The 14,823-nt window shown below is 40.8% G+C and overlaps 1 protein-coding gene across 5 annotated transcripts in view; it reads right to left on the reverse strand.

The window, feature by feature from the left end:
• LOC124352955 (homeobox protein prospero-like) overlaps positions 1-14,823 on the reverse strand; it is a 98,953-nt gene that overhangs the window by 20,729 nt on the left and 63,401 nt on the right. For all 5 annotated transcript variants that reach the window (XM_046802706.1, XM_046802705.1, XM_046802704.1 and 2 more), the window contains exon 3: positions 917-4,143. In XM_046802706.1, the coding sequence (XP_046658662.1) occupies positions 917-4,072 (3,156 nt within the window). In that variant the 5' untranslated portion in view covers positions 4,073-4,143. The remainder of the gene's footprint in view (positions 1-916; positions 4,144-14,823) is intronic.

Here is a 14,823-nt window from a genome sequence, read left to right on the forward strand (position 1 = left end):
AATTGGGGTTTGTACTTTCTAGCTGTTTATTTCTGTGAAATATAACATTATAATTCAAATTAAATTTTATTCCAGATATGCTGTAAACTAAACTATAGTTATTTTAGTATATTATTTTAGTTTGTCTACATGCAAAATGTTAATTAATAGTTATGAATAACATGCTATAAATATAATATAATAATTCTGGTAAGTTGGCGGGTTAAAAAATGTATATTCCTACAAAATATACTCAAACATTCCGAGTAGGGTAAATGTTTTATTGGCCAGGCTTTTAAACCCGATGCGTTCCTTTATCTCTCGCAAATTGAGCACATACAGCCCGGAGGTGTTTGCAGTGTTATTACACTAATCTGCGTGAACGCGTGAGATGACCTCATGAATTCCAGATAGCGGGAGGCCAAGAGAAAGAAATCACATCAGCCTACGCAAAGACGGCCGGAGACTGTCTTTCAAGACGCGACTCACAGGATATTGCTCGTGAATAATACAAACAGCTGTTCCTTTGTGAGTCTTCGGCACACTGACCCATTCTTCGCCCTTTAAACCCTCGGGGCTTTTCTATTGTGCACTGAACCGCGCCTATAAACAATTATTGTTGTTGTTTGCCCCATAAGCTGACCCGACTATAATAAAATACAAAGTAAAATTTTGAGAAAACACTAAATGAACTTTCTACTTCGAATAATTACTGTTACTTTTGTTCACGTATAATATTGAATGAACAAATTGTTTAAGAATAGTGTAATTTTATGTTTACCGAACTACGCTGTAAATAAAAATATTTATTATGTCTAATAAAAATGATTAGTCAATAATGCATAAGTGTTACGTTTAAGATAAGATTATGGACTACGAAATTACACACTAAAACTACAATAGTAATGCTAATTTTGTAATTGCCAGAAAAGGATATTGTAGGAGTGATCCCGTCATAGGGGCCGTCTCCGGAGTTGCAGTCGGAGCTCCGGTCGACGCTGTCGTTGCCTCCGAGGCCGGCGGAGGACGTCCTCATGTTGCTATAGTCCGGGGAGCCGTGCTGTGCTGCCGCCAAGAGGGCAGGGTGTAGCAGCGTAGGTGGATGCAGAGGAGGAGATTCCCGGAGCTCTGCCATTCCGGGCGGACTGGCCGAGGGAATGTGGGGTCCTTGATGATGTTGTCCGTAGAAGGGACTGTATGGAGAGAACACCTGAGACTCGTGTAGGCTGGGATTAGGAATGGCTACAGAAGTCGGTAGGGAGACAGGCAACATGGGTGGTGGCGGTGGATGGTATGGTCGAGGAGGCGGGGAGTCACCACCGTTCGAACTGGTCGAGGGAATCATGTTGAACTTAGGTGGTGAGTCCATGTTTCCTTGAGGAGGAGCTCCGATTCCGTCTTGAGCAAGGATGCGGCTAACCGTTCTGGGGGTGATCCTCGTGTCAGTGACCTTATGCCGCTTCTTCTTAGGGGCTACGACAAGACTTAGCGCTTCGTTCTGTTCTGGCGCACCTTCCCTGGAGTCGTTGACACAGAAGGGGTTGGTGTGTGGACCTCCCATGCTGCTCATTGTGTTGTAAAGAGCTGCAGCAGCGACGGAGTTCATACTGCTGGTGGGAGGTTTCGGTGGCTGGAACATAGCTTGGTTGGGAGATGGCCTGACATGGGGCAGGTTTATCGTGTTGATGTTGTTTTCAGGATTGCTGTTATTGTTGTTGTTCGTGCTGCTTTGGTGGTGAGGTGGCACGGCCATGCTGGGGAAGGCCGTCCCGTTGACACGAGGAGGTCCAGAAGGTACTTGAGGAGAACCGCTCATGTTGCCAGAGGGCGTCCTCTCTGGAGGTCCTTGGTTACCCCTGTCAATGACCTTGCTGCGAGGAGACTTCCTGTCCAGAAGCTGTGACGCCAACAGAAGATCCTTGTTGAGTTGTTCTGCCGCAACCGCTGCCGCCTCAGATTGTTTTCCAAAGAACCGTCGTTGTTGAACAAATCTTGACATTATCGAGTCAATCAGGTTTGATAACGAGGACGTTATCTCAGTCTTTAGTACATCAGCTAGGCCTTCCAAATCAGATCCTGAAACGGGTGGAGCCAATGCGTGATTACGTAGCATATTTAGCCTTTCTGTGAATTCGGTAGCAGTCTTAGCGTGTTGGGCCTGTTGAGGAGGCGACTGATTTACTTGAGGATGTTGAGTTTGTTGGGGAGTCGTAGGTTGTGTTTGGGTTGACGATTGACTTGGTGTTTGAGGATGAGGAGTGGAGGGTTGACTGTGGGGTGTCTGGCTGCCCTGCTGTTGTTGTTGTGGCATGGGCTGTTGTTGAGGCGCCTGCTGTTGCTGGTGGCTAGGCTGGGTTTGCTGTTGTTGGTGATGACTCATCATGTGTTGCTGATGACTATGATGTTGTTGGTTCAGATGTTGCTGATGCTGGTGTTGTTGTTCCGCAGCGATCGCCGCCTCCTTAGCTAACCTCGCCTCCTGCTCCATGTATAGCTTGTGGCTAACCCCCAGGTACATTGCCGCCGCATTACTCAGGGCGTGATGGGGAGGGATCTGCGAGTGAGCATGGGGATGAAGGTGGTGGTGAGGAAGTGGACCATGAGGTCCGTGTTGTTCTTGTAGCACCTGTTGTTGAAGAAGGGACAACGCCCCGTTGAAATTAGGAGGAATAGGGAGGTGTTGAGGTGGTAAATGTGAAGGATTCGTGTGGGGATGAAGCTTAGAAGGCATCATCTTGGAAACAGCGGGTGACATGATAGGTTGGCTGACAGGTGTGGTTGCTGAGGTACTGGTAATATTTTCCTTCACAGGAGTCGACACGGATGTTGAGGTAACAGGCTTATCAGGCATCGTCAAATTACTAGCATCTTGTTCCATATCACTAGAAGCGTCATCGTTATCTTGACATTCGGATTCTTGATCCATCCTAGTACACAGCTGCACATACTTTTGTTGCATTTCTGCTAACTGCTCTTGCATAGTTCTAAGCTGATTTTTCAAAGCGTCTTTCTCTACTCTTTTCTGCCTTATCTCATTAGGTTCGATCTCGTCATCGTCATCATCATCCATCAACATATTCATATTCATATTTATACCTAACACGGCATATCTCTCAGCAGCACTATTGTCGTGTTGCTGAGGATGGTATCGCTTACGTTTCTTACAGCCGTTAACTTGAGACGGAAGCGATGGACTAGACCTCATAGACGATACTATATTTTCAACCCTAGCACGTTTTAATTCTAACTGTTCAGTTTTGATTGTATTGTCCTTGTTACCTGGGTTATCATCTGTGTCGTCCTTGTTGTCAGACGACGGTGTAGGCGATGCCGGCTCCGAGTCCGAACCTCCTCCAGCCATCACATCCTCCAGTTCCGTCTGCTGGTGCTTGTCGTTCACCTCCTCCATCGCCGAGGGTGTCGGCTCGTCGTCCCCACTGTCCGACTCGTTTGTGCCGTTCACCATGGACGTCTTGCCCACACCACTTCCACCGTCGTCACTCACATCACCATTGTTATTCACTACACCGTTTTTCAACTCGTTATTGTTATTGTTATTGATGCTGTTATTATTGTCCGGAGAGGAAGGTTCGGTACCTCCTAACGCGTTCACTACACGCAATTCCTGCTCGAGCGCGAGCAACTCCTTCTTGCGGCCCTGTAGAATGTCTCTGAGCATGTGATGCGCGATGTCACCGGGCGGCGGGGATCCGTCCTCCTCGAGACCGCGTCGGATCACAGAAGAAGCGTTCAGACAGTCGAAGTTTACCGATCCGTCGGCACTGGCAGAGTCCACGGTCATCATCGTGTCACCCGGTGTGGCTGCGTCCTTCACTTGTCTGCCGAGTAACTCGTTGAGCATCTTGGGCCCGAAGCCCTGCCCGAAGATCCCGAACTGTTGTTGATTCTGTGAGAAGAAAGCACCGTATAAACCACCAGTGAAGAAACTCGGACGCGAACTGAAATTCGGGATCGAGGAGTAACTGTTCCGGGGCTCACCGGCGTCCACGCGCTGTCTGGCTCTCTTCGCTTTCTTGGATAGTTTGTCGCCGTACAAACCGAAGCAGTCGACCTCCTCCTCTGATGACATCATAAGACACGCGGCCGCTGATTGGCCGGCTGGGCCGGGGGTCCCCCTCTACTCGCCCATACCCGGGCCCGGACCTGCAAGGTGAGAGCAACTGTCAGTACCCGGTATTGTAGGGCCGTGCGTTATGCGGCTCGTGCGGCAGACTTGGAGGGGAGCGACTGGCCACCTGCCCCTCGCCGCAGCTGCTCGCTCCGCTGTCCGCTCAGTCTGCTCCCGCTCCTGTTCGTAGCAGTTAATGATCTACAACTACAAGAATAAACAATCATACTCATCCTTCATTCCTTCCTTCAATCAATACCATATTAGAATTCCTTGAAAAAATTAACATGCGCAGTTTAATAATATGTTCATATCTGAATTGTTGCTGGTACTTCCGGATGCTATAATGTAGTAGGCCTAATCATCTGCTAATTTACACACCATAAAAAACTAAAATGTTGTAAATGCTCTTAAAATATTTTAATCTACCAAAGGAGTCAGGGGTTTCTTCGACTTGCCTAAAATAAAACAAAAATTGTACATAAGAACACATCATGTCAACTTATTTTCTATTGGCACTACACCCAGCTGCTTGAAAATGTAAATGTTGTAATGTAACTTTAGAGAATTAGAACACACTGTAGATACTGATTCTTGCGTCTGCGAGCTCGCCAACCATGAACAAACAGCAGGTGGTCCTGCACAACCAGACGGAAATTAAATTGGGTTTTTGACAAAGTGAGCATATGGTGGACGAAATCTGCCGGTCATCCTGGGATCATCAAGGGCGCGTGGCAAAGCTGGCCAAGTCATCAGAAGACTTCACCTTTCTTAATTTCCGCAAACAATTAATAACCGGGGCAAGTCGAGGCGAGGTATTCTATCAGCTGATGACTGTCTGCACGGCAAGGCAGCCAGGATCGTTGAACCCGAGCTAAGGAGGTGCGCCTGCCCGCATGGCAGCTGTTCTAAGGACAGGCAAGGGAGGCATTTAACTCGCTAACCTGGTGGAATTGATTATGCAAGAATAACAAAACAGAATAACATTGCTATGGCACCAAAACAATGAGCACACCTGGAACGTTTCAAGTGACTTGAGACAAGAGAATTTTAGATATCATTTCTTCCTTATTTTGAAGGAATGATCCTGAATATAGAAATCAACTCAATACATTCCATTATATCCATTAATATGTTATCTGAAACAGGACGTACAAATTATAAAATTCTGCATTATAAATTGGTTGAAAAATCCAAAATGCAAAAGTACCATACATTTTGATTTCATAAGATACCTGTTTAACATAACATCACTGTTAAATAACATTAGTTCTGACAACACACATAATACTTGTTTAACATTCCTGAACTAATCAGAATCAGCTTATGGTCCGCCCTTACGTTTGCCGAGAGCTTATACGTTCGTGGAACCCGTGAGTTTATATTTAACAATTTTTTAAAGATTTGTTTCAACTCACAAACGAGCTACTTCTTGATAATAAATGTTCATTAAAATCGTGTTATCTGTTTGGTCATATGTAGGTCTACGTGCAATTGTTTGTTATTTTCTAAACAACTGAAGAAGTCAGAATGGTATTGTTGCATAGTTTGTACCCTAATGATTAAACCTAATTATTTACCCCTAAAAATTAATTATTTTTGCAGAAATGTGGATTTATATGGAGTGCACAAAGGAGGTTTGGTCAAAAATATGAATTGTGTTGGTGTATCAAAAAGTGATTGCGGTGTCATTTCGCACCTTACGACTTAGACTAAATCGTTGAAGTTTAACAGAATTATGCTGTTATTACATTTTATTTCATAAAAGGTGTAGGTTTGGATGAAAAATTAGCCATTAAATAACATAAAGCGCTTTAAAACTCCATATACAGGAGAGTTATAGACTATCTACAAGAATTATTTACGGAAATAATCCCGGTAATTTATCAATCGTATAATAGACAGACGAAATTCAGACTTATCTCGATGCGTAACCAAACAACTCCCGTAATGAATATAAGATTTAACTTACGGAAGTAGACTTCATCTGTAGGTTTTACAGTAGTATTCTAGGACATTAATGCTAATTACGTAACTTAAAATCATGAGCTAGTATCTTAAACTTATCCTTGATGCAGTAACTGATTAATCCGATTGTAACAGATTAAAAAGTGAAATATTCGATTTGATATTAATCGATGTATAAAACTTGTTCATGCTGTTGAAATAAAAGTTATAGCGAGAACAACAATGGCAAGGGTGGCAAGTGGTACTACATAAATATATGCAAAAGGACTGTGACATCTATCGTTACCTACAGTACAGATAGTACCAGTTGTATCACTCAGACGACAGTCCAACGAAGAGCATCGTTAAACGCACGTTTCAAAAACATCGGCACAAAAAGGATCCGGAAACAACCGACTAACAAATCGGAGAGTTTGCGGGCCAGAAGAAGAGTTGCGTATAGGTGTTCAGCGGAGAAGAGCCTTGCTGACTGTGAATAGCACAAGTGTTCTTGGAGTGCACCTGTGTGTACACGGGATTAGTAGAATTGAGAAAAAACAAGCGGACAAATAATAGGCAAATTTTCCATCACTTAAATTGTTATAACGAGCGGTTTAAGATGATATATGGGAACGTGTCTCGGTGAGAAATGCTGTCTTTAGTGCTAATAACCTGTTCGGAACAGGCACCTCGTGAAAAATTCGGTGACAATTTCAATTCTGCTGGAGGATAACTGAATGATTGCACGTAATCTATAGGCAGAAAATTGTCAGATAACCTATTTACTTCCGTAATGCATACCGAGGGAAATACAGCTAGCTCTGTACGTTCCAAGTCGAGCACTAGTTTCTAGTTTACACAGTACAGTAGTTAGATTTAGTAAATATCAGCCTACTCAGTTCACCTTAGTCCCACTAAACCTACTGCGCCGTTCCGATTGTGATTTTCCGACTTTAATTAACCTTCGTCTTTTCAAATCCCCCGTTTCTTTCGGGGCGAAGTGACTTGTTTGTTTCTGATGCCAGCAACTTGGTTTAATTAATAACTTGAAATTGTGTAATTAAATTGGAACTCGGTCTTCTTTATAAGCTCTCCCGCGAACTTTTGTAAAGTTTGTCTCCAGTGGATTACTACTAACTAACTACCTCGCGACTCCGTTGTTTTGGTTTTGTTTTGTAAGACAAATTAATAATGTTCTGTAACGATCTCGGATTTGACCTCAGTCAAGTTATTTTATCACTATTTTTAAACCCATTTCTACGAAGCCACGAAGACGGTATTTATCTTTATATTTGACCAAGAAACGATCTCAGCTTCGTTATCCAACGATAGTGACTTCTCTTAATTGTAACTGAATAGAACCCGAATTGTGGTAAATTTCCATGCAAGTGTGCGAATTGACAGAGTAACACAATTGGTCCTTGAAAAGCTGGCGCCTGTTGAGTCTTACTAACAATTGAATTGAGTGGAATGTCTATAGAAATGTTATCCCCTTTACAGAACGATTCTGTCAATTTATTTCATCTCGCGAATGAATTGTTGTCGTAGACCGACCACGGGAAGGAGTGAAACCATTCTGGTAACAAGCTTATGATGACTGGGCATTACTTTTTACACGGGAGGAAGTGGGAAAGTGGACTTCCGGAAGTGGCAGAATGACGTCAGACGGCACGCAATAATCCATTGATCACGTGGTGCAGCGCTTCCGGCGCGGCGTTACGGTCCTCGGACACCGCCCGGTCCAGGTGAGGTGACCAGGGCTCGGGCAAGGAAGTCACTAATTGATCATACGGGGGCTACGCCACCGTGGGACATACCGACACATGGCTATCTGATCGCGGTGGTGGGAAACTGGAAAAAGTGATGGCGGCTTTTCACTCGAAAGTTGAGGAGGAACGAAAGGTTTGCCGACGGGAATTTGTATCAAATCTGGCTGATATTGCCATATTTAATTACGAGTATAAGCAGATAATGAAGGCCATAAAATTCCTAAATCAGCTCGAAAAGTTTGGAATTCAAATATTTTATCCTTAGCATTCAGAAAAACTTCCATTTCTTGATTTACAATCAGAAATTGATTTTGTTTAAAACCATCAAAGAAATAAATTGACCACGTCAACACTAAAAAAATCGTTTAACAGCATTTAAAGACCAAACATGAAACTTATTGCGCCCAAGATAACAACATCTTCCCCGTAACCACCAACGCTCCACAAAAGACAAATAAAACGCCTTATCGCCCGAGCTCAAGACTCTACTTGTCGTCGACACTGCCATTACAATCTTATTGCTGCTTGAGTAGAGACACGTCTTACTGCCGAACTTCTCAAGTGCCTCTCTCCCTTCCAACCCTCCCCCTTCTAGTAGACAAACTGACGTAAACTTAATGTAGGTGTTGTTTTAATGTTCTATTACGTTTGCGTATCATTCGGGCAAGATTTGATCTCCGCCAAACTTGAATTAAAACAAGATGTTTGCACATTTGAGGAAATTTGGTCTTTTGGTCAAATTTGCAGTGGAAAATCATAAATCTATTTAGAAAAATCAATCTTAATATCGCAACCAGTTCTTATTTTGCCTACAATGGATGATTACACCGTAGTGAATTTTTAAAATGAAATAAATTGCTAGGTCAGAAAAATGTTAAATCCCAATATCCTCGTTTTCTAAACTCCCAGGCAATAATTTTGCAAGTGCAAAGAAAGAAATACGGAACTCTATTTCACACCAATAAATAATAATAAATGGAACCCAGAAACCGCAAGTTCACTTAGTGTTACATTTCATAGGCAAGAGAGTCATTGATCAGTTCGTTTAGGCATTGAAAAGCTTAGGCATATCGAATTGTTCAAATTTCAAACATATAACTAGGTATGCAACTAGGTTACATAATTACACATATATTCGGAAGTAACTCCATAGCCTGAACGAAGTTTGGGAAGGTAGGTGAAATAAGTTTGTGAGTAAGAGCGATTCTGAAAACACATCTTAGTAGCTAAAAAGTTGAACCCAGATATTTTGATTGCTAAGCGTGAGAAAAACATACTTTCTAATGTCAAAATTGACAACAAATTGAAATAAATAAATTTATTAGCAATACTTGTAAACCACTCACTCCCGCCTTGTTGCTAAGCCGTATTCCATATCTAAGAAAAGGAAAAATAAATGTGCCACTAATATGTGTATGGCCTAATGTAGAAAATCTGAAATAGTTGGATTTTGCCTGAAGTTGGAAGATGGAGAGAGAGGGACAGTTGCGAAAACAAAGGGGCGTCATGAGAATGAGGCAGCAGCGAGTATACACCTAGCTAAGTATGACGGAAGTACGTCTTGGAGACAGGAAGCGACAAATGAGATGACACTGGGTGCTGGGTGCTGTTGTGGGAACAACAATTATCTTAACAAGTTGTAGCGGATGATTTCACCGCGACTTGACAGCGCTAATTCGCCGGCACGCCTCTCCTCTTGTGGGCCATTAGGCGGCGCCTCTCTTCTTCCTCTGTTGAATGAAAGTGGTAAGCTCAAATAGTGAACAAATCTTGGTCGACAACAGTTAAAGAACATAAATAGACTTTTCTGTAGGATTCACTTTGAGTTTTTTCCAATTCCATTGTAGGTTACTAGGTAGACTGTAGTTTTCAAAATGGATTTTGACATTTAATACGAACATAGGGCAGTGCTGGGATAGACAGACTCGTTGGAATTGTTAATTTTTGGTGCTTTATTTGAAGCGGTCTGTATGCTGTGACTGTCAAAATTTTTGTTGAACCCTATAATTTGACTTTAAATGGCTGAAGAATATATTTTAGATAAAATGACTGAAGAACCTAGGGCATTAGGTTAGATTCATGTTAGGTCTTCATTTCTCTTCATTCTTTATATAGAGGTTTTGGAGTTTTTCTACACTGAAATAGATTATTACCTTCAAAGCAACATGAATATTTCGTTTTAAGAAGAGATAAATACTCGTGCCTCCAGATTTAATGACAGTTTTCCTAGTTTCTGAAAGTTTTTTTAGTGAGTAAAATCTTTACGGGCTTACAAGGAGAAGCATCGAACTCACTTGATATGGGTATATGGTTGACGTCAGGGTGAGATAAAACTATTTAAATTAATAAACAAGAGACAAATTCGACCAATTTAGAACGAAGGAAGACTTAATTCACGAGCATGAAGCAATTGAGGCGCTAACTGTATCGCGTTTAAGAACGCAATTAACTTGTCCGGCCTGTTCTGTGTTCTTGTTGGGGACCTAGTTCCTATGTCATCTTCCCGCTTCCTCATTATACTCCCCCTTGTTCCTTTCCCAGCGGTGCTTCCATTGAAGACTTCCTCTCCCAGCCGCTCTGGCTCAGCGCCACAGGATGTGACCTCTGCTTGGCTCTCACAGTCACAGATATGGCTTGGACCATTCGTGCCAAGTAAGGGTTAACAACAGTGAATTGCTGTCAGTATCTCTTTTATAGAGGTAATTCTAATTCGCTTCCTCGTATGTGTTGCTAATCCATTATATATTCCAACATTGACCATTGTGCTGAATGTGTCATGGGACAAAGCGATTCCCATACTTGGGATAATTTTTGTAGAATTCACCAATTACATAGTTAGAATGTTGGCTGCCACCTCCAAAAAGTTAAAAAGGGACTCCTGAACTGCTGGATGATGTGACAGAAAAAATGAACTTGCTAAAGAATGTATTGACCCAAAATCTCTATCTGGTCAAAATAGTACAGTGGCTATACCTAAGTTTGATCAATTGAAATTACTTTAGGGATTAGAAACAACACTAGCCTATATATTCTGTCGTGATCGTATAAAATATATGATACTAGTCTTTTCTATTCAATTCTATTCCAAACTTACAAATTTAGAGCAGACTTGAAAAGGACAGAAGAGCAGTTAAAGTGCAAAAGTGGGACTGTCACAGCAAGAATAAATTTAAGGAAAATAACATCAAAACAAATTTCTTACAAGCGAGTGAACCATAATGGGAGATCTTTAGAGCACTCAACCCACAGAGAGGAAAGAATTGGGAGAAGAGCCGTTGTCGGTGTCGGAGAGGAAGCTGCAGGGGGAGAGAGTGAGGATCCACTCCGCTAGAGGAAGCTGTGATGGACTCTAATAGAGCTGCTGGGATGCGTTTCCTGCTCTAGTTTAACTTTGTTACTACTTAATAGCCTTAACTGCTTCATATGTCGTCGTGAAACGAGGAATTTTTCTCAAGCACTGCAAAAAGTTTCTATAAAAACAGAATTTTGCTCAACAAAGGTTTTGTTTTTACTGATTGAACCACTTTATTAACAACGCAACATATTTATATAAAGTAAACTTGTAGTTCAGAAAGTACACAGTTTACCAAGATAGTTGAAGAGTAACTCATAATAACGATCTTGTAAATTACGATTTTCCATAATAAAATGTTACAATGACCATGAATGTACTTTTAGAGGGATCTATTCATGTCAATAGCATTTTTAATTCATTGCACTAAAACGTTTTCAAAAGAAAACGGTTCGAACCCACTTACAAATTGTTTGACCTCCCTGTTAACAAAATACACTGAATTAAAAATTGCTATTACAATCTTGTGGGATGAAAAAAACAATAATTTGTTCGATTCCCAAATAGATAAGTACACGTCCAGAAAAAATAATCAAAACTTATTTATTTGATAAATTTGAAAACTAATAGAACCATTGTGGACTTGTACGTTTTTGGGTCTTGGGACTCGAAGAAGCTTGACGATAATAGTGTGGTTGGAGTAGACCAACATTACATATTTATAACTTTGCTAGATATGTTCTTGAGAATTCTACTTCGAGAAGGCTGAAAATCCTAAGAGGTGTGACGATACTTTTAAAGAATGAATTGAAGTAGACCAACATTACTTATATATAACTTTGCTGGATACGTTCTTGAAAATTCTACTTCAAACAGATAGCTAGGTAGAATTCTCTTCATAGGCACAGATAGTCTTTCAGTAATATATGATAATGCAAATCGAAAGGCACGAAGCCGATGCTTCAAGACCGGTTGCTCGCCTTGCAACACCCGTCTTGGACCGTTACGCCCCGTCTCGTGCCTTCCCTTCTCTCCCCTAACGTCTTTTTCGTTTCTTAAGACGAAACCAGTCTTGAGATAGACTTCTTGGCTCTTTGTGGTTCTCCCCTAGTACCTGAGCGCGACCGTTACAATCTTGGCGTCTTTTTGCATGAGGGCTCATTGTCAGATCGTTCCTTCCGGTTCTCTCTTGCCCCTGCCCTAGCGGGGGCCCTTTTCTTTCTGACCCTTCTTAAGCAGCTCCCCTTCCTTCCTTACCTTACACCGTTGCCACTTCGCGCACTGTTGTCAGCTTTACTGCTGGATCTTTAATAGCGATCAACTATTTGCGTTTATTATGTTGAAATTGCAGCCAAAGTTATGTAAAAAAAGTTTAAATCCGTGGCTCATCCGTTAAAATAATAGAATTTTATTAATATTTGTCATCGCTTGTAGAAATAGAGTGATATCCACTCATGAGAGATAAATTTTATATTCTAAATTTTCTGAATAATGTGAATACTCATCCATACAGAGACTATGGTCACTAAAAAATAAAAATAAATACAAAAAATAAAAATAAACAAAAAAATAAAAACATGAAGAAATATGAAGAATAAGAACAGTTTACACTTGAGTTGAGTAAATAACTTCCACTAAAACGTTCTGCTTCCTAACCTAAACAACGAACAATCTTACGTCAAATATTTTGCTATGTGCAATAAAAAAATCGTTTCTTCGATTGTTTTCAAACACGATGGAGTGACTGTTAAATCCACGTATCTTGTTATAATTGAGTTTTAATTGCACTCTTTGACGTTTAGGCGGTCGGTGCTAAACATATCAATAAGAGTGGAAACGTCAATTAGATAAAATACTCTGATGGTAAGAAAGTTCCGATGGCGAAAAAGTAGAGGCGGATAAAGGTCGGATCGCGGTTCGGCAGATCTCGAAGATTGGATGACTCAAGTCCTAGCAGATGGCCTACACCTGGTCTACTACTATATATCTAGCTGGGCATTTAATTCTTTAAACGTCTTGCCATATGCCGGCTTCCTTCGCGCCCCTCGGAGATTTAATACCCGTATCTAGGGGCGTCTTGTTGCTAGCTATGCAGGTAAAGGGCCTCAGAGATAGACGGTTTATTACTTAATTCAGATGAAACGACTTTGATTAAAATGAAATTGCCAATGACATCTCAAATTTTAGAAATCCCTCTACTGCCTGTGTAAAGAACATGGGAGCTTAACGTGAATTTAAACAGCGCATTTGAATTCAATGAATACAAAATCTTAACCTTATTAATTTTTGTAAACCCGTCATGAAATCCTACAGAGCCGGCTGTAGTGGCGGCCATCTTGGTTTTTGCTTCATAAAAACAATATTAGACCTAATGCTCGTTTATGACATTATTTTTAGACGTAGAGTTTTAATAAATGTCGCATTTTAAATATATAACTAATACGCATAAAAAGTTGTTCAGTAATTTCAACATTTTTATTGATCTCAAACTTGTTATACAGTACTTCGTTGCTCAAATATAATGAATATATATGCGTTAGAATAAAAACTAAAAAGCGTTCGAATGGATATTAATGAGATATTCAAAATGAGACTTCAACCATACCACTACGATCAAAAACAAGGGCATAAAAGTGCACGAGTTGTAATATTGTTCTTATGGGGATAAGTTGAAGGTCATTTCACTTCAGTCTTAAGGAAAAGTCATCTCTCGGAAAGCCAGAGGACTGAACGACTTGACTTATTCGATGAGTTCAAATAAAATTCTGTTTGGTAGGTGTTGGTGAAGAGAAGTGTTAGAATGAATGACAGACGTATTGGGCGTTTCTTATACCGGATTAGCAATCGACCACTACCCTCGCAAGATTTAGCATTTTAGAGTAAATAAATGAATTTGTGACAGAATAAACAGGTCCACAAATTGTACCGTAAATTAGTTAATTAAATTTCATACAATGTAAATTTCGCAACCTAATCAGCCAGTACAATATAATATTATTTTACATCCAATGTTCCGGAACTAAATTATTGGGCGGAGTAACTACCTAATTGGCACGCGTATGAATTTTTTTCTTCTAACCCTTTGTAGCAGCCCAACTACGTAACCGATCAGACCTCGCGCGCTTTGTCCGTAAGTAAAATTTATCTTTTCGTATTATTAAATTAGCCCTTTGATGCCAAACGTATAAAATGAATGTAACGTAAAGTAAAGATGTGAATAGTAAAGTAACTTACCCTTGAAGATCTTTTATTTGCTTGATGGAGATAGATAAAGGTGGTGGCGTCGTCCTTATGGCGACGAGCACGTTGTTATAAATAGTAATTTGTATCATTAAATGGCTAATACCGTCGCGAATTTGTTTTAGGCGAGTTTACGTAGCTGATGTATCTCACGTGTTGTTTGAATAGATGGCTACCACTTCCCAACTCTACTCCTCTTCTAGAAATAACCGTTCTTAGACTACAGCTTCAATGTCTCGTGCCAAGACGCCGACACCCGGGTTGTGAGTCTACCTATCGCGAAGGGAAGTGAAATATTATTGTTTTGTAAAATAAAACATCGTACGCATAATTCAATAGAACATTGGATATTTTAGGCCCACCTAGAAGATATACTTTTTAGTTATTATATTCTAATTGGCAGCAACGTGGCATTACATAACTTTTCCTTTACCATCTAAAAGTGGTGCTTTTAAGTTTTCGTAATT

The sequence above is a fragment of the Homalodisca vitripennis genome, chromosome 1 (genome assembly GCF_021130785.1).
Source record: "Homalodisca vitripennis isolate AUS2020 chromosome 1, UT_GWSS_2.1, whole genome shotgun sequence".
In the NCBI taxonomy this organism is placed as follows: domain Eukaryota; kingdom Metazoa; phylum Arthropoda; class Insecta; order Hemiptera; family Cicadellidae; genus Homalodisca; species Homalodisca vitripennis.